The 22,835-nt window shown below is 53.1% G+C and overlaps 1 protein-coding gene across 1 annotated transcript in view; it reads right to left on the reverse strand.

Moving 5' to 3' along the window:
* Positions 1–22,835, reverse strand: part of EEPD1 (endonuclease/exonuclease/phosphatase family domain containing 1) — a 93,732-nt gene that overhangs the window by 9,717 nt on the left and 61,180 nt on the right. Inside the window, exons 4-5 of the mRNA XM_066354126.1 lie at positions 3,249–3,359; positions 1,737–1,871 (exon numbers count right to left, since the gene is read on the reverse strand). Of these exons, the coding sequence (XP_066210223.1) occupies positions 1,737–1,871; positions 3,249–3,359 (246 nt within the window). The remainder of the gene's footprint in view (positions 1–1,736; positions 1,872–3,248; positions 3,360–22,835) is intronic.

Below are 22,835 nucleotides of genomic sequence, written 5' to 3' on the forward strand. Positions count from 1 at the left end.
CCCGTGATGGGTTCTTCCCCTCTGGAGACCGCTGTGCCCCATGTTCCCTCCCACCTGACGTGTTAAGGGTGAGAGCTGGCGGACCTCAGGCTCTGCCCCTGTCCTACGTCCCCGGGGGGGGACCGTGGGTGCTGGGGCGGAACCGTGAGGACAGAGCTGGTCTCCTGAGCTCTGCGGCACTGCTCAGCAGCTCCGGGTTTGGCAATCCTGACTTCCGTTTGTCACGGCAACAAACATTAAACACTGCCGGGAAGGAGGGCGTGGGGGGGGGGGGCTAGGAAGCGGTGGCTGCCGCTTCTGTCTTCCAGATGTGACCCCCGCCTGCCACCACCACCACCCGGCCCAGAGAGCTCTCGGCAGCTGTGGCTCTGACCACAGAGGGAACCACCTTCAGGCCGTGGGCAGGGACACCCGGCATGGTCGGAGAGAGAAGCCACATCTCTGTCCTGTGCCATCTGTGTGGCCTAGAACATGACGTGAGGTCCAGGAGGCTGAGTGCCTGTCGAGGGGATTGCTGCATTTAGAGAATTCGGGCCCATCATTCCTGACTGGAGAGCATTTCCTCACTGGCCAGTAAAACCAGCCCACCTTCTACAGACAGTGGGGGGTCTGGCCGAAGCTGGTGCAGCCGCTTTACATCAAAGGAGACCCCGAATGTGGTTAGGAGGTTCAAGGATGGTGCCCGGCTGGTTTCCACATCAGTACCGTAAGCACCACCCCAGACGCCCCAGGTGGGTGTGTGCTCACAGAATCTCTGCAGCTGCAGCTGTGAGGAGAGCATGAGCCCCAACCAGAGTCACACACTCCCCAGCTCGTGGGTCCCAGGGCCCAGAGAGAGACTGTGCTGGGGGCTGGGGCAGCTCTCAGGCCCCGGAACTGCTCCGGAGCACACAGAACGGGACATCCCCAATGCCCAGCAGGTGGCTCGTGGGGCTGCTGGGCCCTGTGGTTCCACAGGTAAGTGCCACGGGGACAGGGGATAAGGTCAGGGGGTGATCCGTGCTGGCTGCTGGCCCCTCCTCCCCTCCGCCGCCCAGTGTCTGACTCTCTGCAGCTGGCTTCGCTGGTTCACACTTCCCAGGGCATTTAGGGAAGCCAGAACACTCTGCCCAGTCTGCTTGCTGCTCCTGACTCTGGAGGGACAGACAGACAGACAGATGCCCACACAGGTAAGGGCTCCTCTGGTGTCCTGGCCCCACAAACCAGAGTGAGGCTCCTCCCAACCCCCTCCAAATCCAAATGATCCCTCGAGGGGCCCCCTCTGCCTGCTAATAAGAAGGTCCTCAGAACAGCTCTGCTGGCCTCTCGTCCGTCCAGAGACTCCCAGACACCCGTCCCCGTTCACCAGTGCTGGGGGGAGGGGATTGCTAAAGAAACAGGACGGTGCTCTTGAAGAACGGACCATCTGGGCCCTAGCCCAGAAATTCTGTAGGCCTTGGGCCGGGTCCAGGAATCCCTGATTTGAAGAAAATCCCCCCCCAGGTGATTCTGACGTGTGTCAGGTTGCGGAGCCAGCACCTGCTGTCCTTCCTGCCGAGATGCCGGCATATCAGGGCCCGAGCCCCCCTAAACCCCTCTCCTTCCCACCCTGGACGGGGCCCCCAGCCGCGGAACCCCGGGAGAGACCACCGTTGAGGCACGCAGGCGCGGCTGGCCTCTCTGGCTGACGGCCCAAAGGGGACTTCTCTCTTCCCTTTTAGAAGACGAGGACCTTCAGGGTGACACGGAGCAGGTACCTTGAACCGCGCGAGGTACGGGCTGGGAACGGAGGGCTTCCTGTGCCCGTTGCCCGGCGAGCCCTCCTGCGAGGCGGCGTCTCTCAGCTCCACCCCGGCCCCGGTGTCCCACAGGAATCCCGAGAACCCGGCCCCCTGCGGGAGAAGAGGGGCGTTAGTTTGGAGAGGGGGACCCCAAAGCCACAGCAGGCTCTTCTCTGCTACCCTCCCCTCCCTCAGAGGTCTCACACCGACAGGGGTGCCTGCGCCCCTCTCTTCTCATGGGTAGTGGGTGCGGGGAAGCCCAGACCACGCACAGAGGCATTTTTTGCTTTTGTTTTATTTTGTTTTTTTTCTGTATTTTTCTGAAGTTAGAAGCAGCGAGGCAGTCGGACAGACTCCCGCATGTGCCCTACCGAGATCCACCCAGCATGCCCACCAGGGGGCGATGCTCTGCCCATCTGGGGCATCGCTCTGTTGCAACCAGAGCCACTCTAGCGCCTAAGGCAGAGGCCATAGAGCCATCCTCAGTGCCCGGGCCATCTTTGCTCCAATGGAGCCTTGGCTGCGGGAGGGGAAGAGAGAGACAGAGAGGAAGGAGAGGGGGAAGGGTGAGAAGCAGATGGGCACTTCTCCTGTGTGTCCTGACCGGGAATCGAACCTGGGACTTCCACATGCTGGGCTGATGCTCTACCGCTGAGCCAGCCAGCCAGGGCCCAGAGGTATCTTTTTAATCACCCATCCCATGAGGTAGCTGCTCCTCCTCCCAGACGAAGACTCGGCCACTCAGAGAGGTGGGGGAATGTCCCTAAAATCCCACAGCTGGTAAATGGCAACGCTGAGAATCAAAATGAGAAGATCCCGGGGGTGGGTTGGCATCCGGACAACCTGCCACTTACAACACTGGTACCCGGCGCCAAGCAAACACTCAGCGAGTACTCGCGGGATGAATGTTGCACAATTGGCACCTGAACCCTGCACAATCGTTACTCTGATAAATTCATTAAAAATAATAATAATAATAATAATAATAAAGAGTGAAAATGTATACCGGCAGCCACATGAGTGATACTAATGAACGAAAATTCAAAATTAAAATCGGCTGAAAAGTGTCACCATGCTCACACACACAGTCCTACCGCTGACAGCAAACCCTGGACGTGTGCAGGAAGCGGCTAGGAAGTTCTCAGTCTGTGAACAACGGGGTCTGCGCACGCCTGGCAGAGGGAGGACTGTGGGAAGAGCGTCTGAGGACGGAGGACAGAACTAGCCCGGGTGCCGTGCGGCTCCGCCCAGGATCCTCCCATCCCCCCAACGCCCCACACGCCCACTTCCGCCCCCCGGGCCGCTCTGCGCGCCCCTCTCGGCACGCACCGAGAACCAGAGCGTTTTGCAGCGATGGCCAAAATGGGCGGCGAGACAAAAACCGCATCAGGGGCGTTGGCAAAGGAAACATTTTAAATGTCTGCGACAAGAGACAAAGGACGTTTCAATGAAACGGTACAAAAACGCAGGCTCTGCCGACGAGGGTACCTTCCGGAGCTGCGCTGAGGGCGTGTCGGCCACGATGGCCTTCCAGCATCCCCGGGGCCCCTTCCACTTGCGGATGTTGGGCAGGATCGGCTGGTTTAGCTCCGTGCAGAACTGTGAAGACAGAGCGCACAGGTCAGCGTGTGTCCCCACCGGTGGCAGCCGGAGGAGCCAGAAGACGTGTGGTCCAGGGTCACTCAACTGGCCTTATGCGGAGACCTGCGGGCTTCACCATGCAAAGAACCAGGTGACCAAACCCAAGCACCACACACGGAAAAGCACACTGTCCATCTAATGAAACGGAGACATCACCAGGGGACTCATGACTTGTAGCAACTGATTCTCTTTCTAGCCTTCTAGCACAAATATTCCCAAACAAGTTGTCAGAATCTTTTTCATCCCCGTAAAACCAGCGGGTTCAGGGTCCCAGGGTCTAGATTAGTACCAAATACCCAGGTTCCCGGGCCACTCACATCCAAGAGCTCTGAGATGCTAGGGTCTAATGGCCGGGTCTTCGCCCTCACGCACCTTCCACCACAGGAGGGACAAGCAAGTTGCACAAGCAAGTTCTCAGCCAGTCATTTCTACAATGACCGGCGCCATGGAGAAGATGAGACCGGGCCAGGCAGGGAGCACGCTGGGTGGTCCGCTCTCATCACCCACCATGCTAGCTGTTCTGTGGCTCCTACAGTTAGACCAGCGGTTCTCAACCTGTAGGTCGCGACCCCGGCGGGGTTGCCTAAAGCCATCGGAAAATACATAATGCATATCAGGTATTTACATTCCAAATCATAACTGTAGCAAAATTACAGTTATGAAGTAGCCACCAAAATTATTTTTTGGTTTGGGGTCACCGTAACATGAGGAACTGTATTACGGGGTCACGGCCTTAAAAAGGTTGAGAACTGGCCCTGGCCGGTTGGCTCAGCGGTAGAGCGTCGGCCTAGCGTGCGGAGGACCTGGGTTTGATTCCTGGCCAGGGCACACAGAAGAAGCGCCCATTTGCTTCTCCACCCCTCTGCCGCGCCTTCCTCTCTGTCTCTCTCTTCCCCTCCCGCAGCCAAGGCTCCATTGGAGCAAAGATGGCCCGGGCGCTGGGGGTGGCTCTGTGGCCTCTGCCTCAGGCGCTAGAGTGGCTCTGGTCACAACATGGCGACGCCCAGGATGGGCAGAGCATCGCTCCCTGGTGGGCAGAGCGTCGCCCCATGGTGGGCGTGCCGGGTGGATCCCGGTCGGGCGCATGCGGGAGTCTGTCTGACTGTCTCTCCCTGTTTCCAGCTTCAGAAAAATGCAAAAAAAAAAAAAAAAAAAAAAAAAAAAAAAGGTTGAGAACCACTGAGTTAGACAGTTCAATGTCTGCCTTCCCCAACAGCGGATGCCATAAGGCTGGGACTAGCCCCGAGTCACCTTTATAAAGCCCACCTGGCACAGGCGTGGTGCCCAGTGACACTCCACAACCATCATCTGCTGAACCGGGAAACTCCTCAAGTCCGTGAAGGACAAACAAAAGTGGGGGGGAGGGATTGCTCCTTGGAGCCGATTACTGAAATCACTGCCTCAGTTTCCTGCTGACTTTGTGTCTGCCTGGGAAGTGTTCTCTCTGGAGTTGGGTCACCGATGCTGCCCAGCGCCAGGTGGCTATGGATAAGTGCTGCTCCTGGGGGGAGGGGGCTTTACCCCGCTGCACCCCCTTGGCCAGCTGCTGCTGGCCCGTAGCCATCCTCGGATGGGAAATGATGCACTTGGGAAAATGCAGCCGGAATTTATCGACTGTAGCTCGGGGGACGCAGAGAGGAAATGCCCTTCACGAAGGGTCCACTTTGCTGCCAGGGAATCATTAGAGCCGAATCCAAGAATCGCTGAAAAGGAAGGCAGCTCCCCGCCGCCCGTTGGTACGTCACTGTTCCCCGCACAGGGCGTCCCGAGCCCGGCTGCTCACCAGAACCTCTGAGCATGCATGGGGGGGGGGCTCTATTCTTAAAAAGCTCCCCCAGGGTGGTTAGCCAACCAGCCAGCTCAGGGAGCCGCAGCCTCTGAAGCCCACCCACTGTGCCGGCAGCCAGAGACCACCTCCTCTCTCCTCACCATCCAGACACCTGGAGACAGGTGACTCCCCCGTTCACGCCCCAAACCCCAGCCGAGCAGAACCAGTCCCGTTCCTGGTGATGCCACTTCGACCGGAGGGTTGACTATAAGAGGTGGCACAGGGCAACAGTCTTCACTTGGGGAGATGGGCTCTGGGAACTGGAGTTGTGCTGGTCAGAATCAGCTGGGGGCTTACCAGGAATGCAGAGTCCAAGTACCCCCCCCCATACCTACTGCATCAGAGTCTCCGGGGTGAGGCCCAGCGAGATGCATTCTAACAGCCCCTCCAGACGACTCTGACGCCAAATTAAAGTTGGTGTTCTCGGATGAAGGCAACGTACTCTCTCTATGCTTTGTTTTATATTTAAAAGCCTTTCCCACGCGGGTAAACTCCAGGAGACCTAATAACCATAATTCCTACACCGCAAGGGCCGCCTGGATCGGTACATTCGAGGCCTGGCTCTGGGGACCCTCTCTCAGCCCACACAGTACATTATCCCTCTCTGCTCTCTTCTTCACTATTTCTTACCATCTTGGGGACAATTCACAGTTTACGGGAGAAAAGTGCTGATGGAAAAGCACCCTCTGCCCAAATATTCAGGATCGGCGCCCGGTGACGGGGTAGGTTTTTCCTTCCGTTTCTGGGACTAAACATAGGCTTGCCCGCGTGTTGAGGTAGTTGACCGTTTAAGAGTTCTCAGCAAACCTCAGGAGCGGAGTGCCTGTTAGGTCCTTGACTCTGAGCGTGGTCCACGGACCAGGAGCGTCGACCTCACCTGGGAGTCTGCGGGGAATGCAGGGTCTCAGGCCCACCGCAGACGCACCCCGCTGGGACCTGCATCTCCCCAGGGTCGTGGGGTGATGGACACGCTCTGGGACGCCTGCTCAGAACCTCCTGTTCTATCATCCTCACCCCACACACCCCACACACCCCATCCTCACCCACACACACACGGATGCCACTGGTGACGCCTGAGCTAAGTGCCTCACGGAATGGTGACGCCCATGGTCTGAGCCGCTGGAAGTCACAGGGAGGGTCTGAACCGAGGTGTGTCTCCTGCCCTCAGCCTCAAAGAGGTGGTCCCACACGCCCGTGCCCAACCCTTAGATCCTTCCTCCTGAGACTGTCCAAGGAAAACAAAAGCACCCTCTGGGAGCCCTCACATCTGAACTCTGCCTCACATGGTTTTATTTAGAACAGTCGGTTCTCAAATTTTCTGCTTCGCTTACACAGCCGAAGGAAGAAATAACACTCTCCTAAGTCAGAGTGGCCCACCAGGGCAGATAAGCGGGAAGGGGGAGGGCGGGTGCGAGTGGCTGGAAACAGTCTCCCCTGAATACCCCCGAGCTCCCTCCTCCCCCCACGCCACCTGTGCTTCTAAAATCCCGGGGGACAAACCCACCGCCTGCCTCCTCGGAACCACCCTGGTTCTTGTTTGTAAAACCACGGATTTGCGGACCCCCATCCCGGACCGGATCAGAACCTGGGAGGTCAGGGCCAGGGTGTGCACTTCTGACAAGCCCCCCGAGCCATTTCCAGCTCAGGCTGGAGAAGCTCTAGGCACGGCTGGACCGGCGCTGACTTAGAACTCAGCCTTCCTCCTGAAGTCTAGAAAGAGGGGCTCTGGTGCAACACACACACATACCGCTTCTGCCCCGCCCCACGCCCTGCGAGCACCGGACGGCGGCTCTCCGCAGGCAGCCCTGAGATAAGGCCTGAAGGGAGCTCGCTGGCCACGAGTGTCTGCAGACTGAGTGAGTCAAAGGACGTCCCTTGGGGACCCCATCCCGTGGCTTCTCTTTTCCGGGGTAAGTGACAAGAATGACTATGAGCTTGACTTGTGTCGCAGGCTACAGAGCAAAGGGGGTGACATCACCCCTCAGCACCCAGCCCACACCAGCTGGTCCCAGGGCAGCGCCAGCCCCGCCCCGCCCACTGGCGTAGCCATGAGGGGCCTCAAAGTCAGGCGTGAGACAAGAGTAAAAACGGGAGAGGAGATACACGGTTCTCATAGACACCGAAACCCTTCCCCCGCCCCCTGTGAGGACTGCGGTGAGAAGTCCACGAAGACGCTGGCTGCACTGACCAGATGCCGGGTGAGCCTCCCAGAGCCCTTCCCCCGGACACGGACAGTGGGTCCCGCTCCTGCAAAGCACTGGATCAGCGTTCCTTTGTGTGCCCCGAGCCCCGCCCGAAGGCCCCTTGCAGAACTGCCTGGAATAAGAGCTTACTTTTTTTTTTTACTTTTCTGAAGCCGGAAACGGGGAGAGACAGACAGACTCCCGTATGCGCCCGACCGGGATCCACCCAGCACGCCCACCAGGGGCGACGCTCTGCCCACCAGGGGGCGATGCTCTGCCCCTCTGGGGCATCGCTCTTTTGCGACCAGAGCCACTCTAGCGCCTGGGGCAGAGGCCAAGGAGCCATCCCCAGCGCCCAGGCCATCTTTGCTCCAATGGAGCCTCGGCTGCGGGAGGGGAAGAGAGAGACAGAGAGGAAGGGAGGGGGTGGAGAAGCAAATGGGCGCTTCTCCTATGTGCTCTGGCCGGGAATCGAACCTGGGTCCCCCGCACGCCAGGCCGACGCTCTACCGCTGAGCCAACCGGCCAGGGCCTAAGAGCTTACTTTTTTTTTATTCACTTTAGAGAGGAGAGACAGAGAGAGACAGGGGGCAGGAGCTGGAAGCATCAACTCCCATATGTGCCTTGACCAGGCAAGCCCAGGGTTTCAAACCGGCGACCTCAGCATTTCCAGGTCAATGCTTTATCCACTGCGCCACCACAGGTCAGGCAAGAGCTTACTTTTAACAGGTAGTGATTTTAACAGATGAGGTGTGGGTAAATCCAAACTTAATAGTAAGAAAACACCGATGACCAATAATCTATGACCAGGTGCGTTTCTGATTCCTCTAAAGAGCAGAAGCAGGGAGGGGCGGAACAGGAGGGAAGGGAGCCCGCGGCGACGAAGCACCAGCGACCCGGCAGCAGGCACTCTTCATGGACGGTCACGCTCCATCCCGGCGACGACCCGGAAAGGTAACATGGCAAGGCTGCTCACTGCCGGGAAGCGGGTCGGGCAGAACAAAAAGCCAGGTCCGCCCAAGTCTCACGCTCAAGTACACTTGGGAGAGAAGGTGCAGAGCACCAGTGAGAGCCGTGACCTGGGTGATGTCCCTGCACCGCACGCCACCACATCGCCGAAGTCAGTTTCGTCATCCGTGTGTCGGCGGCATCGGCCTGGTGACACGGCTCTGGGGATTCCTCAGGCAGCCCCTGCTCTCCAAGTTCAGCCAGCCCCCCCCCCCCCGGGCTTTCCTCACCCCTGGGGAGGAGGGGTGAGCTCACAGACCCTCGAGGGCCCCTGTGCCCATGAGCCACTTCGAGGTTGTGTCCACGAACACACTCCTTCCACGGTGGCCTGAAAGGCATTCCGGATGACTGTTCATCCTTGTTTAAACATTCTTATCGTGCTGAGCAAGATCAAAAGCAAACAAGGAGACGTCGCCTCCGCCTCCACGACTGGCTAATCATTAGCTGCTTCCACGGAGTCCAGGGTAGCGACACCCACACGCTCTCCTGTCAACAGACCACTGCTGGTGTTTCAAAAAGTGACTCATCACCTGTTTCCTGCGCAAGGCACTGACAGATAAGCAGGGCAACCGTTCAATGCAGAGTACGGGGAAGTTGAAGATTTCACGGAGGTGAAAGTCAGAACAGGGACAGAGAGGTGTGGACTACAGAGCCCTTGTGTGACCATTCTACATTCCCATGTGACAACCATCCTTGTCCCCCTGTCCTAGTCTTCAGGGACATTCCCAAAGGTTCTTTTCTTCCCCAAGTCTTTGGATGTTAAGACTCAATCTTAGATAGGCGTTTAGACTGTGATAGTAACTTTGTGCTCCTCCCCCCCCCCCCACTTCTCTTTAAACAGAGACTTACGTCCTGACTGATATAAATAAGGACAAGCTCGTTATAGGGTACTTTGTAAAGGAGAGGAAACAGAACGTTTTCAGTAGGATGCCACTGTGCAAAGACAACCACTGCTGACACTTTTGGTGGATTTCTCTTTAGACCAGTGGTAGTCAACCTGGTCCCACTAGGGGGCGTTCCAGCTTTCATGGTGGGCGGTAGTGGGGCAACCAAAGTATAAATAAAAAGATAGATTTAACTATATTAAGTTGTTTTATAAAGGTTTATTCTGCCAAACTTAGTAAAAATCCAACATAAAGTACCTGGTAAGTAATTATTATTGTATGCTTTAACTTGCTGTAACTCTGCTTTATAAATTTTACAAAGTAAAGTTACTTCCCTACTTTATAAATCACCATTACTGTGGAACCGGTGGGTGGTTAGAAAATGTTACTACTAACAGAGATACAAAAGTGGGCGGTAGGTACAAAAAGTTTGACTACCCCGGCTTTAGACTGTTTCCTGTGCATTTTATTAATGTTTGTCTGTCTGTCTATTCATACACACTCACACTTCTGTGTTCTGTTTTTCCCCACTTATAATTGTGCCACACTATTATAAATTCTTCTAAACCTATTTCACGGGCCATCTCACAGGCTATCATATGGTGACAGATGTGCAAAGGGCCTGTGGCAGGACAGAGCATGGACAGTTGTAGGACAGAAAGGTCAACATGGCTGCAGCACAGAGGGTGAGGGGCAGAAGGATGAGATAGGAGCTTAAAGGCCTGAAAGGACTTTGTACCTTATCAGGTGAGCAATCTCAAAATCAATGACGGGTGTGAACAAGAGATATGCATTTTAAAAAGGCCGCAGGGCTTGAGCATAGAGTACAGGCTGGAGCAGGGCCAGAGTGTCGCAAACATGCCAGTTACGTGGTACAGCAGACGAGGGTGCCGTGACTGTAAGCAGAGCAGTGGGCAGCTTTGAGAGAGAATCAGGAAATAAGCAAACCTGGCTCAAAGTGAAAACAGCTACTCAAATATTCACAAGGAAGCCTGACCAGGCGGTGGCGCAGTGGATAGAGCATTGGACTGGGATGTGGAAGACCCAGGTTCGAGACCCCGAGGTTGCCAGCTTGAGCACGGGCTCATCTGGTTTGAGCAAAAAGCTCACTGCCTTGAGCCCAAGGTAGCTGGCTTGAGCAAGGGGTTACTCGGTCTGCTGAAGGCCCGCGGTCAAGGCATATATGAGAAATCAATCAATGAACAACTAAGGTGTTACAACGTGCAATGAAAAACTAATGATTGATGCCTCTCATCTCTTTGTTCCTGTCTGTCTGTCCCTGTCTATCCCTCTCTCTGACTCTCTGTCTCTGCAAAAAAAAAAAAAAAAAAAAAAATTCACAAGGAAATGTTCACAGCAGCACTATTTACAACAGACAAAAGATGGAAACGCCTCACACGTCCAGCAGCGGACGAGTGGATACACAGTGTATGCGACCTCCATGCAATGGAACGGTGTTGAACCACAAGCAGGAATGATGAGCTAACACCACCTGCTCCAGCATGGATGCCCCTTGAAACATTATGCTCAGTGAACGAGCCAGGCACCAAAGGCCACATGTCGTACGATTCCATCGGTATGAAACGTCCAGAACAGGCAAAGCCCCGGAGACAGAAAGCCGACCGCCGCTGGCCAGGGGCCGGAAGAGGAAGGGGTGGGGAGCGACCGCCTGACCAGCACTGGCTTCTCTCTGCGGACGACGAAAATGTTTGGGGACTAAAATGGCCACACAACACGGTGAAGGTACCAAGTGCCACTGACTTCTTCGCTTCCAAATGGACGCTGCAGGAGTTAGTTTTACGATATGTGGATTTTAAGTCAACTGTTTAAAAAAAAATGGACTTGGGCAATGGACTTGATGTTTAAGATTAAGCAGAGGAACCACTCTTTTCACTCAACCAGGTGCCCCCACTGTGAAGTGGCGGCTGCCCCTCGTGGAGCCCTCGGTCAGGCAGGGAGGGGGGAGCCAGCGCCACCCCCTGGGAATGCCGCCACGAGACTGAGTCCAAGCCCGCGTCCTCTCCGCGTCCTCTCCGCGTCCTCTCCGCACGGCTACCGAGCCCCTGGGGGAGGCTGCACAGCCCGGGCCTTTTTGGAATGTAGGCTTTTCGAAGCTTGGAAAAGACAGTTTGGGGGCAAATAAAACAAGCACTATTTCCCAAATTAGGCCCTTGTGGGTAATGATTGAAACTAATTATTCTACGTGGAGGCAAGTCTGAAAATAGCAGTGAGCTCTGGAGGAGTTGGTGGCTATTTTAAGAGAGTGCCGGAAAGCTGCTGGCAGAGAGAGGGACCCCAGGCAGAACAGAAATGCCGGGGTGGCCACTCGCAGCGGGCAGGTGGTGTGCCACGCCATGGGTCCTGATGGTTTCACGTCGCTTGAGAGATGCGCCAACGCTGAAGCTTGAGGAAGGCAGAGTTTCACGTGGTTCTTCCTAATGAAAGGCTGAACCGAACGTTCAATAGGAAATGTCAACCATAAACGTTACATTTTACTCGTAAACGAAAAGGCTGCCCAAGCGGGTTAGGCGGCAATAACTTGTTTCCTAAGACAAACCACGGCGATTTAGCCAACCATAAGGCTTCCTCTCCTAGAGTCCTCTTCTTCCTTCTTCGATAATGGCAGGTGAACTGGCTCGAAGAATAGATAAGATGGATACAGAGAGGGGGAAAGACGGCCCCTAAAACCAAATAAAGCCTCCCACGGGGCAAAGTATTACTAAGAGCATTTTCACCCATGAGGTCTGGCAACAGAAACAGTAAGTAAGGATCAGGGGGAGAGAGAAAGCCAACACAATGGGGTAAGAACCGATGATTTAGGTAAAACCCAAGGAAAACAATTTAGGAGCAGAACCAAGCGGGCGGTTTCTATTAGCTGCCATCTCTCCCCTCCCACGGCAACACCCACATAGTGTTTAAACCACAGGCATAGCTTTCCTCATCCTTATAAACACCAGCTCTCTCTTAGACTCGCTCTAGAAGGAAGACTCCGAGTTTTGCCGTACGTGTATGCGAAGAACCCAGTTACTTCGGAACCATCGCATTACACAGAACGACTACTTACAGAGACCCTCAGGGACACGGCTCTCTGGCAGCCATTTTTCTTACAAAACGCCAGCCTTTAGCTGTTCCAAATGGTGTTTGCACAGCCCGCCTTCCTCGGCGGTGATAACCGTAAAGATAAAACCGCCGAGTCGCGGGGAAGCGTCTTCCTGATGCAGGACAGCGGGTTTTGATTGGCATGAATGCCGAACCCTAGTCTTTGAGCGCCTGCGTGATTCCTACTTTGTTTCAGGGCAGACCCCATCAGCTGGAACCGTTCTTTCCTGTGTGGGCAGCAGGGGACAGAGGGACCTCAGAGTCTTTCTCCCCCGAGGCCTGACAGCTGCAAGAAAGACAGCTCACGAAGCAGCATCCTCGTCTCCACGCGGAGGCGCGTGGGTTCTGAATTCCCTGTGCTGACGGGAGAAACGGGAAGCCAACCCCACCCCACCCCCCAACCGTCTCTTCATCGACCTCCCTTGACTGTCGTGTTGTTGGCCGGAGACATTTAAAAATAGCCCAACGGCCTGATGTTCGTTTCGTAGGCTTTCCAGGCCCCTTCCGGCATGCTGGCAGTTGGTGGCGTAAAGCAAACGGGACAGAAAGAAGGGACTGATGACAAAATCCAGCAGCGCACCGGGCCAGGGCCATGCCACGGGCACCCCGGCAGTGCCCACGGGGCATGAGAAGAACCCCATATTAATGAATCGGAACCAGAAGGGACAGTGTTCACGTGCTAGCAGGCTCACCTTCTGCCGAGCATCACGGCGGGCTCTTTCCCCACGTCGCCTGATATGACTCACACTGTGGCCCTGTGACAGGGGCATTGTCCCCACTCGAGAAGTGAGGAACATAGGGCTGGAGGGATTAAAATCACCGGGACCAAGCGGCTGAGTCAGGACCCAAATCCCCGACCTTCTGACCCATTATGCCACTCAGCTTCTGGCTGCAGCCACCACCGAGGGACCACAGGGGAGTAGTGTGGTCACACGTGTTTTAGAAGAGTTACCCTGGTCACGCTATGAATGAGGGACGAGACACAAAAGCAAATCACAGAGACCAGAGAGCCATTTTAGGTTTTCGTTTTTCTCTCTGCTTTCATATTTTCTAGAAATTTCACTTTTCTAGCCATAATATAAATGCTGATTAATTGGCTTGAACTTCATCCATGAAGAGGATATGCGTTTACACACACACACACACACACGCACAGTTATTTCATTTTCAGAAATAAAAGCTGATTGAGTGCTGTTAATAAATAAAGGACTAAAACAACATTTAAAAAATGTCCCCGCTACATCCTGAAATAATGCCTAAAAACGTGAGTTTCTTCTTTCCCTCGTCCTCACAAACGGAGCCACCCAAACTAAGCGAACAACAGGGACGTCTGGATAATGAGAAACAAATCAAACGATCACTATGTAGCAATTTATCTCTCACCTAGGGTGTCCGCCAGGCGTGGCGGAGGGGGAGACCAAGCTTGTCCGACACAGAAGATTAGCAATCACGCAAAACTACAGTCTCACAATTTTCTAATCCAGGGGAAAAGGCTTGAATGATTCTCCCAGGACCTGGTGCCAGCGTCGGGATCCGGGCAAAACCCAGACCTTGCCTCTTTCCCTTCCAGGTTCAGGCCTTCGGCTCGCGAACGCTGAGCAGCTAGCTTCAGTCCTGAGCACTTGCCCCTGTGGATTCCCGGAGCTGCACCCGTGGGGAGATGCTCTGTGACTGACTCATCATGGTTTCATTCAGCCACTTAAATAAACCTCTGGACCGGCCCCTTGCGGAGGAAGCCACCGACATAACGAGGCAAGCAGGTGTTGTCGGGGGGACTCCTGTGTGGGGAGCTGCTCTGTTCTCTCCGGCTGTCCTTCCCACCTAATGAATTCTGCCATGTGAAAGCGAGCCTGTATTTCCTAAGACAGGAGCTCAGGTGGGACAGGCTCAGGGCCAGGGATGGGCTGGGGGAGGGTTAGCGTGTCCCAGGCAGACCCAGGCTCGGGTCGGGAAGGGGTCTTGGGCTATGATCGTAAGGGACGTCAGGGCACGTCTCTGCCTGTCTCTGCAGAGATCAAGAGCTCTGAAAGCAGGTGGGTCACTTGCCCAGAAGTCGCGAATCTCGTTAAGGCCCAAAGTCACCATTTCCATGCCACCCAACCAGAATTTTATCACCTGTAGGAACTGCTCATTCTAAACGGGCAGAGAACTATTTGATAGGTCTCGCCATTGAATTAATTTTGTCGGAGCAAGCCTTCACAGCCGGCTCGGTTAGGATCACTTTACCTGCTAAGAGCATCAGCATAAATGTTTTCAGCAACTGACCCGTTTCACCTGCCTGTCCTCCTGTTTCATTTAAAAGTGACAAATATGCCCAGAATCTTGGCTGAATGCAAGATGTCGTGTTCTCAAGAAATTAATGAATCATTCATGAAAAGTCTCAGAATTCTCTCCAAAGCATCAACTGAAAAGAATTCTCGCCATATCGACTCATGATTAGCACTTCCTCATAAGAGAAGCATTTGAGGGTGGACCAAACAAGACAGGAAGTTGCCTATCACTCCTGTCACCGTGGCGACTTGGGTGTTTGTATGAGGTCATGGCTACATGCAACCGTTCTGAGGAGGCTGCACTGAGTTGGGCAGATTTTCTGACTGTTAGGAAGCAAATCAGAGTCAAGAGACGAAGGAGGTGGGCCGGGGGGGGGGGAAGGGCTTAGGACACGGCCCTGAACAAGCAGAGCCCCTTCTTTCATCGCGGGGTAAACCCCAGAGCGAGCCCTCCTCCCCTCTTCCACGCCAGCAGATGGTCTAGAACAGTCTTCAAACATTTTTTGACCACGACTCACAGAAATAAACAATTTTTACATAGCAATCTGGTGTATCCATCTGCCTGTCAACTATGCATGTATGTATTAATTTATCCATTCATCTATCCACTCATCCATCCATCCATCCACCCACCCACCCTCCCACCCATCCACCCATTCATATACATCGGAAATGAAACAAGTGCTGGTTGTAATTTACGGACTTGATTTCATAACCTATAATTTAAGAATGAAGATCAGGTATTTCTTATTTTGGGAAATTTGCAAGTGGACATTGAGCCGGGTAAGCCATGATTCCCTGGATTAGCTGCGCCAGGGGCCAGACTGCTAACAGGGAGCGCAGAGGAGGGGTAAAAGCCAGCCGTGCAGGGTGAGAATCTATATCCAGGAAAACTACGAGCACGGGAAAAAGAAATAACTAGGACAAGTAGTGACACATTTCGGGTTTGGGGCAACCTAAATATGTCAGACGTCACCCGTGAAGGAAACGATGCTAGCTGACCTGCGGTGGCGCAGTGGGTAAAGAGTCAACCTGGAACGCTGAGGTCGCCGGTTCGAAACCCTGGGCTTGCCTGGTCAAGGCATGTATGGGAGTTGATGCTTTACTGATCCTCCCCCCTTCTCTCTCCCCTCTCTAAAAAGAATAAATAAAAAAGGATGCTAGAAGGACAGAAGTGGAGAATGGGGGAGCAGACATCCCACCGACCAGATGGTCCCCTCAGAGCAACCCATGTGCCATCAACCACAGGTCACGGAGAGGTAACTGAGGGGGTGGCCTTTCTGCACCGATGGGACACGGTGTCGTCCCAAATCGGACTGGACCCTGACCACAAAGAGGACCCTCCCCACGTCCCGGGCATGATGTCTCATAGGGGAGGGCTGATCTGTCCCAACTGGAGGAACATTTCTTGATGAGGCCACCACTCTGTAGCTGACAGAAGACATATCAACCTTTCTGGGGTGGAGAAAAGAGTCCTGCCTTCCCCAGTGCCCGGAGGGCTGGGCCTCAGGGCCTCCACGGGGAAGCTTCGAGAACATGCCCACTCTCCTGGATACACGGGCACACAGGCGCATTGTTACGTTTTTCTGGGATGAGGGCATGTCGCTCTCACCTGACACTCAATAAGGCGATTCCAGGGATATGAAATCAATTATAAAGAAAATGTTAAATGAAAAAAGGTACCTAATTATGCTGTTGTTGTTTTTCTTCCTTTCCTCTTCCTCTTCCCTAGATGCTAAGAGAACACTGGGGCGGGCTCCCTCCTGACGACCTGGTTTGGCTCTGTTTTGTTGCAGGCGTTATCGCTACTGCATTTACATCAGCATTAGTATAATGGCTCCTTTCCCTCCCCAATAACGAGGGCAGCAGGAGTGTGGGAATGGTGACCGTCCTGGTCACGGTCCCAGTCCCGATCCTGGTCCCGGCTGTGCGTGTCACCTGGCCCAGCACACGGCCCGCCTCAGGCAGGTGCTCCCTAAATATCGGTCAACAGGAGAAACACATATTTTTATGTTTTTTTGGGGTTTTTTTTGTAAATACTCTTCCTTTTCTGTAAACACCATATCGCATTTCTATACGGCCAAAAAGACTTGTCATTTTAAATATGTAAATCTACCAGATTCCTTAACCCCTCCCTTCCTGCTGAGCATTGCCCGGCCTGCAATCTGTCCCCAGCGTCAAGCGATGGCATGCTGACCGTCTTCCCTCTTTTATGGGCCGTGTCTTTAAGATCCACTCCAGGAATGGGATCCCTGGTGGGGGGGGGGGGCAGGGGCGTCGCAAAGGCTGATGACATACGCCGCCCAGGGGCCCCCCAGGGGCCAGCTCCGCTGCCAGGTCACCAGCCCCTCTCTGGGGATGAATGGAGACGCCGGATTTATCACAAGCTCAAGATGCCGTACGGTTATTTTTAAAACTTGGCTGAACGTTATAAATCTAACCTAATCCCTCCTTGTTTAGCTTCCTTATCTCTGGTAGCTGCAAGTCCTATTTTGGGGACCCTACGCTCTGTTCACTTCAAATAAAAGCTTTTCACAGACGCAGCCAGGTAGCGGGAGCCCCTACATCTCTCTATACATGGTGGTGCCTTGTGATGCTTTTAGAAGAATCAGGAGGGAAAAATGTATCTTCTTATCCTTCTTTAAAAAAAAACGAACCGTGAAGCCTGTCCTACAATTTCCCCGAGATGCTCCGTTTTGGGGCAGCTGACCTGCTCGGGAGCTCTGCAGGGGCCCCCATTCCTGCTCACTGACCCCCTCAAGGAGGCAGCACGCTGCCTGCTGAAAGGGGTTCAGCCGGGAACCTGGTTCCTAGGAGTTTAGTCACGGTGAGACACTGATCCGCCTCAACCCACTAGAAAGTAAGATAAAATGAAACACGTAACAGACCCATGAATGCTGACCCCTCGAGGACTGAGCACGGGAGAAAACTAAACCGGGGGGGGCTGAAGAATCTCTGTCTGATCTTTTTAAAAGGAGGGAGTACTGTTTTGTCTTGTTTTTTTAAAAGGTATTTTTTTAAAGTACTTAGTTAAGATGCTTGAAGCAACTCACCCGGACACTCAGTCCCCACGAAGGGCGTGTCTGTGCCGTGTTCTCTGACCTCCCACGAGGGCCCTTGGTCGTCTGTGGCCCTCACACCACGGTGAGTTCCTCCACTCGTGGACGCACCCTGACGGGGTCCACAGCCAGAGCCCTGAACCTCCCACCGCCTCCGCTTCCGGCACCCGACCCGTCCTCTGTGTCCCCTGCCGGACCAAACGGTGTCCGTGGAGACAAACACCCCCAGCCGGGTCGGTTTCACTGCGAGTCATCTGTGAGAAGGCCTGGGTTTCGGCTCCCCATCACCTGGGCCGGCTCCCAGCCCTGGAGTGTGCAGAGACAGAAGCACCCGGAGTCCGCTACAGCTGATGTCCGGATGAAAGGAGACCACGGAGAACAGGCGGCGGCCACAGAAAACAAAGGCCCGGCCTGAGGCCTGAGGCCCAGTCCACTGGGGTCGGTCCTGGACACGCCAGCACACCTGCCTTGGGCCCGGGGCGAGGGCGACACCTCAACTCCTCCGGCCGCCGTGTCCTGTCCACATCAGTGACAGAGTTGGTTTGATGGTTTGGAGCTCTGAAATTCTGGGATCCTATATATGCCATCCCTGTGCCTTTTCTTTTTTTTTTTTTATCACTTTACCCCCACTTGATATGTAGTGTAATTTAGGCACAAAGTAAGCCCTTAGCTGTCACACAAGCCCAGTTAGCTAGACGTCCGATCCACAGTGAAGAACACTTGACAAGCATGTGATCACAGAGCTGGTGCTTCCATCCGTGCCCACGTGGACGTTCAGAAACACCATCATCACCCACCACAGCATCCTCAGGTTGTTCATACACGGCTACCTGACAATTACTCGCCTCCTACTTCCTTCTGAAAAACCCCAGAAGCAGTTAACTTCTAATTCTACTGCCCAGCACGAGGGCTCAGCTGGAAGATCCCTGACTAGCTTACTGGGTGCAGACACCAAGGTCGGTCTTTCCAGTGGAAAACGCACACACTTCATCTCACACATAAAGCACCAAAAAAAGGCTTAGAGCCTGACCAGGTGGTGGCACAGTGGATAGAGCGTCGGACTGGGATGCCGAAAACCCAGGTTCGAGACCCCGAGATCGCCAGCTTGAGCGCAGGCTCATCTGGTTTGAGCAAAAACCTCACCAGTTTGGATCCAAGGTCGCTGACTCCAGCAAGGGGTTACTCGGTCTGCTGAAGGCCCACGGTCAAGGCATATATGAGAAAGCAATCAATGAACAACTAAGGTGTCACAACAAAAAACTGATGATTGATGCTTCTCATCTCTCTCTGTTCTTGTCTGTCTGTCCCTATCTATCCCTCTCTCTGTCCCTGTAAAAAAAAAAAAAAAAAAAAGGCTTAGAGACCACCTCCTCCACCTGTAGGAAAACTAGACTAAACACTGGACTTCAAAACTGCAGTTCTGGGAAAGACATCTGGCAGCTGCAGGCACAAAAGACTTGACAGGCAGCTTGTCCTACATAATTTGGCAAAAGGGGTGGGTGAGGGACCCCCTTTTTTTTTTTTTCATTTTTCTGAAGCTGGAAACAGGGAGAGACAGTCAGACAGACTCCCGCATGTGCCCGACCGGGATCCACCCGGCACGCCCACCATGGGGCGACGCTCTGCCCCCCAGGGGGCGATGCTCTGCCCATCCTGGGCGTCGCCATGTTGCGACCGGAGCCACTCTAGCGCCTGAGGCAGAGGCCACAGAGCCATCCCCAGCGCCCGGGCCATCTTTGCTCCAATGGAGCCTTGGCTGCGGGAAGGGAAGAAAGAGACAGAGAGGAAAGCGCGGCGGAGGGGTGGAGAAGCAAATGGGCGCTTCTCCTGTGTGCCCTGGCCGGGAATCGAACCCAGGTCCTCCGCACGCTAGGCCGATGCTCTACCACTGAGCCAACCGGCCAGGGCCAGGGACCCCTTTTTTAACATCACTAATGGCAACACGTCAATCTCAAGTTGGGTTTTTCACAAGAGAAAGAGGAGAAAGTTATCAATGATGATGATGTAAGATACTAATGCTGATGATGATATATGATGGTGATAATGATGATGATGATATATGATGGTGATGATGGTGATGATGATATATGATGGTGATGATGATGATGATAATGATATATGATGATGGTGATGATAGTGATGATAATATATAATGATGATGATGATGATATATGATGATGATGGTGGTGATGATGGTGGTGGTGATGGTGATGATGATGATATATAATGATGATGATGGTGATGATGATAATAATGATGATGATGCTACTGGTGATGATGATGATGGTGACGATGATGGTGATGATGGTGATGATGATATATGATGATGATGATGGTGATGATGATATATGATGGTGATGATGATAATAATGGTGATGATGATGATATATGATGGTGATGATGATGATGATAATGATATATGATGATGGTGATGATAGTGATGATAATATATAATGATGATGATGATGATATATGATGATGATGGTGGTGATGATGGTGGTGGTGATGGTGATGATGATGATATATAATGATGATGGTGATGATGATAATAATGATGATGATGCTACTGGTGATGATGATGATGGTGACGATGATGGTGATGATGGTGATGATGATATATGATGATGATGGTGGTGGTGATGGTGATGATGATGATGGTGATGATGGTGATGGTGATGGTGGTGGTGATGATGGTGGTGGTGATGGTGATGAGATGATATATAATGATGATGGTGATGATGATAATAATGGTGATGATGCTGCTAGTGATGATGATGATGATGGTGATGATGATATATGATGGTGATGATGGCGATGATGATGGTGGTGATGGTGATGATGATGATGATATATGATGATGGTGATGATGATGATGGTGGTGGTGACGGTGATGATAATGATATATGATGATGATAATGGTGATGATGATGATATATGATGATGATAATGGTGATGATGCTGCTAGTGATGATGATGATGATGATGGTGATGATGATATATGATGGTGATGATGGTGATGATGATATATGATGGTGATGATGGCGATGATGATGGTGGTGATGGTGATGATGATGATAATGATATATGATGATGGTGATGATGATGATGATGGTGGTGGTGGCGGTGATGATAATGATATATATATGATGATGATAATGGTGATGATAATGATATATGATGATGATAATGGTGATGATGATGATATATGATGATGGTGGTGGTGGTGGTGATGAGGATAACAATGACCACAGCAGCAGCAAATCAGCAGCAGTAGGGATAGTATGGGCTACTACTGCTCTGCTGCTTACTATATACACAACTCCTCTCATCTCACAGATTATCTCACTTAATTCTCATTAAAAATCCCCATGAAGTAGGCATCATTGTGACACACACATACACCCATGCTAAAAAGAAACCGAGGCTGGGCAGTCATCTGCCCACAGCTAGGAAACCACAGAGTGGGCTCCACTGCAGTCTGTGCACCTGCAGAGCCCGGGATTCTAGAGGACGGAGCACGGACACAGGCAGCTCCGACCGACAGCAGAGTCACGGTCCTCGGAGACCAGAGGCCAGGAGGCTGGGGCGGGGCTGGGGTGTCGGGCAGGACGTGGCCATGCCTCGGGGCAGGTCTAGGGCTGGGTCGGCCAGTGCTCTGCCCTCTGGCCCTTCAGGAAGGCGGAGGATGACCTCCGGCTGGGGTCCTCGGCCAAACTATTGTTTGCAGCCTTGCAGGAAGCTGTTTGAAAAGGGTCATTGAAAAATGATCTTACTAAATCAAGCTGTACCAACAGTTTTATTTCCTTTCATGCAATGCCATGTTTTAAAGGCATTAGGTGGGCCTACTTACAAAGCCTGGGAAATACGTCCGTGTGACTTAAGTTCAGGAAAACAAAAGCGTCACACTCTTGGAGCAAAGAGAACAGTCGGAGGGCCGGCTTCCTCCTCAGAGCGAGCCCTTGCTCGCAGCATCTAATGGCTGCTGGACAAAACGCCTATCCAATCCAAAATGCTTACTCAGAAGAATGGCACTTCTCCTGACATTTACGCATGTTGAATCATCTTTTCGTGGTTCTAGCAGGGTTGTTTTTTATTTAAAGCAATTTGTAGAAAGACTTAAGATGACTATTGGTAGGGTTTATAGCTTATTTTTTTTTAAATAAATGACAAATCACTGTCACTTGTCTGGGGACTGGCTTTCTGTAGTATTAGTGGAGAAGAGAAATTCAAAGACCTGCCCTCCCAAGGGTCCTCAATGTACTGCACCTGAATTAGGATCAAGAACATTGGAAGAGCCTGACCAGGCGGTGGTGCAGTGGATAGAGCGTCAGACTGAGAAGCGGAGGACCCAGGTTTGAGACCCTGAGGTCGCCAGCTTGAGTGCGGGCTCATCTGGTTTGAGCAAAGCTCACCAGCTTAGACCCAAGGTCACTGGTTCGAGCAAGAGGTTACTCAGTCTGCTGACGGCCCACGGTCAAGGGACATATGAGAAAGCAATCAATGAACAATTAAAGTGTTGCAACGCGCAACGAAAAACTAATGATTGATGCTTCTCATCTCTCAGTTCCTGTCTGTCTGTCCCTGTCTATCCTTCTCTCTGACTCTGTCTCTGTAAAATTAAAAAAAATAAAATTAAAAAAAAAAACATTGGAAGAGGTGAAAACTGGGACCTTACTGATCTAGGTGTGTGTGTGTGTGGGGGGGGGGGTGTCTCACTGTTCAGCTCTCCCCGGAACGCGTGTCGATGGTGAATGCAGATGATGGCAGACAGAGCACGGAGGCGCTGACCCAGGCAGGACCAGCAGAGCAAGGAGGGGACAAACTGTTAGAAAACAGCCACAGAAAAGAGCATGTTCCATCCACACAGCTCAGAGATGAGACCAGGAGTGCTAGGCTGGGGAGGACCACAGAGAGCAGTTCTAGGATGAAGAAGGGGCCCAGGCCTCCGAGGAAGGTCCTCACAGCCCAAGAGCCACAAAGACGGGAGGCTGGGAGTGGGGAGGGGGGACCACACCCTCCTGAGACACAGAGACAGAGCCCCCACCCCTCCCAGCTGGATCTGCACTGCGGACCCCGGCAAGTCCACTCCAGAAATGGACCGGC

The sequence above is a fragment of the Saccopteryx leptura genome, chromosome 12 (assembly GCF_036850995.1).
Source record: "Saccopteryx leptura isolate mSacLep1 chromosome 12, mSacLep1_pri_phased_curated, whole genome shotgun sequence".
Classification (NCBI taxonomy): Eukaryota; Metazoa; Chordata; class Mammalia; order Chiroptera; family Emballonuridae; genus Saccopteryx; species Saccopteryx leptura.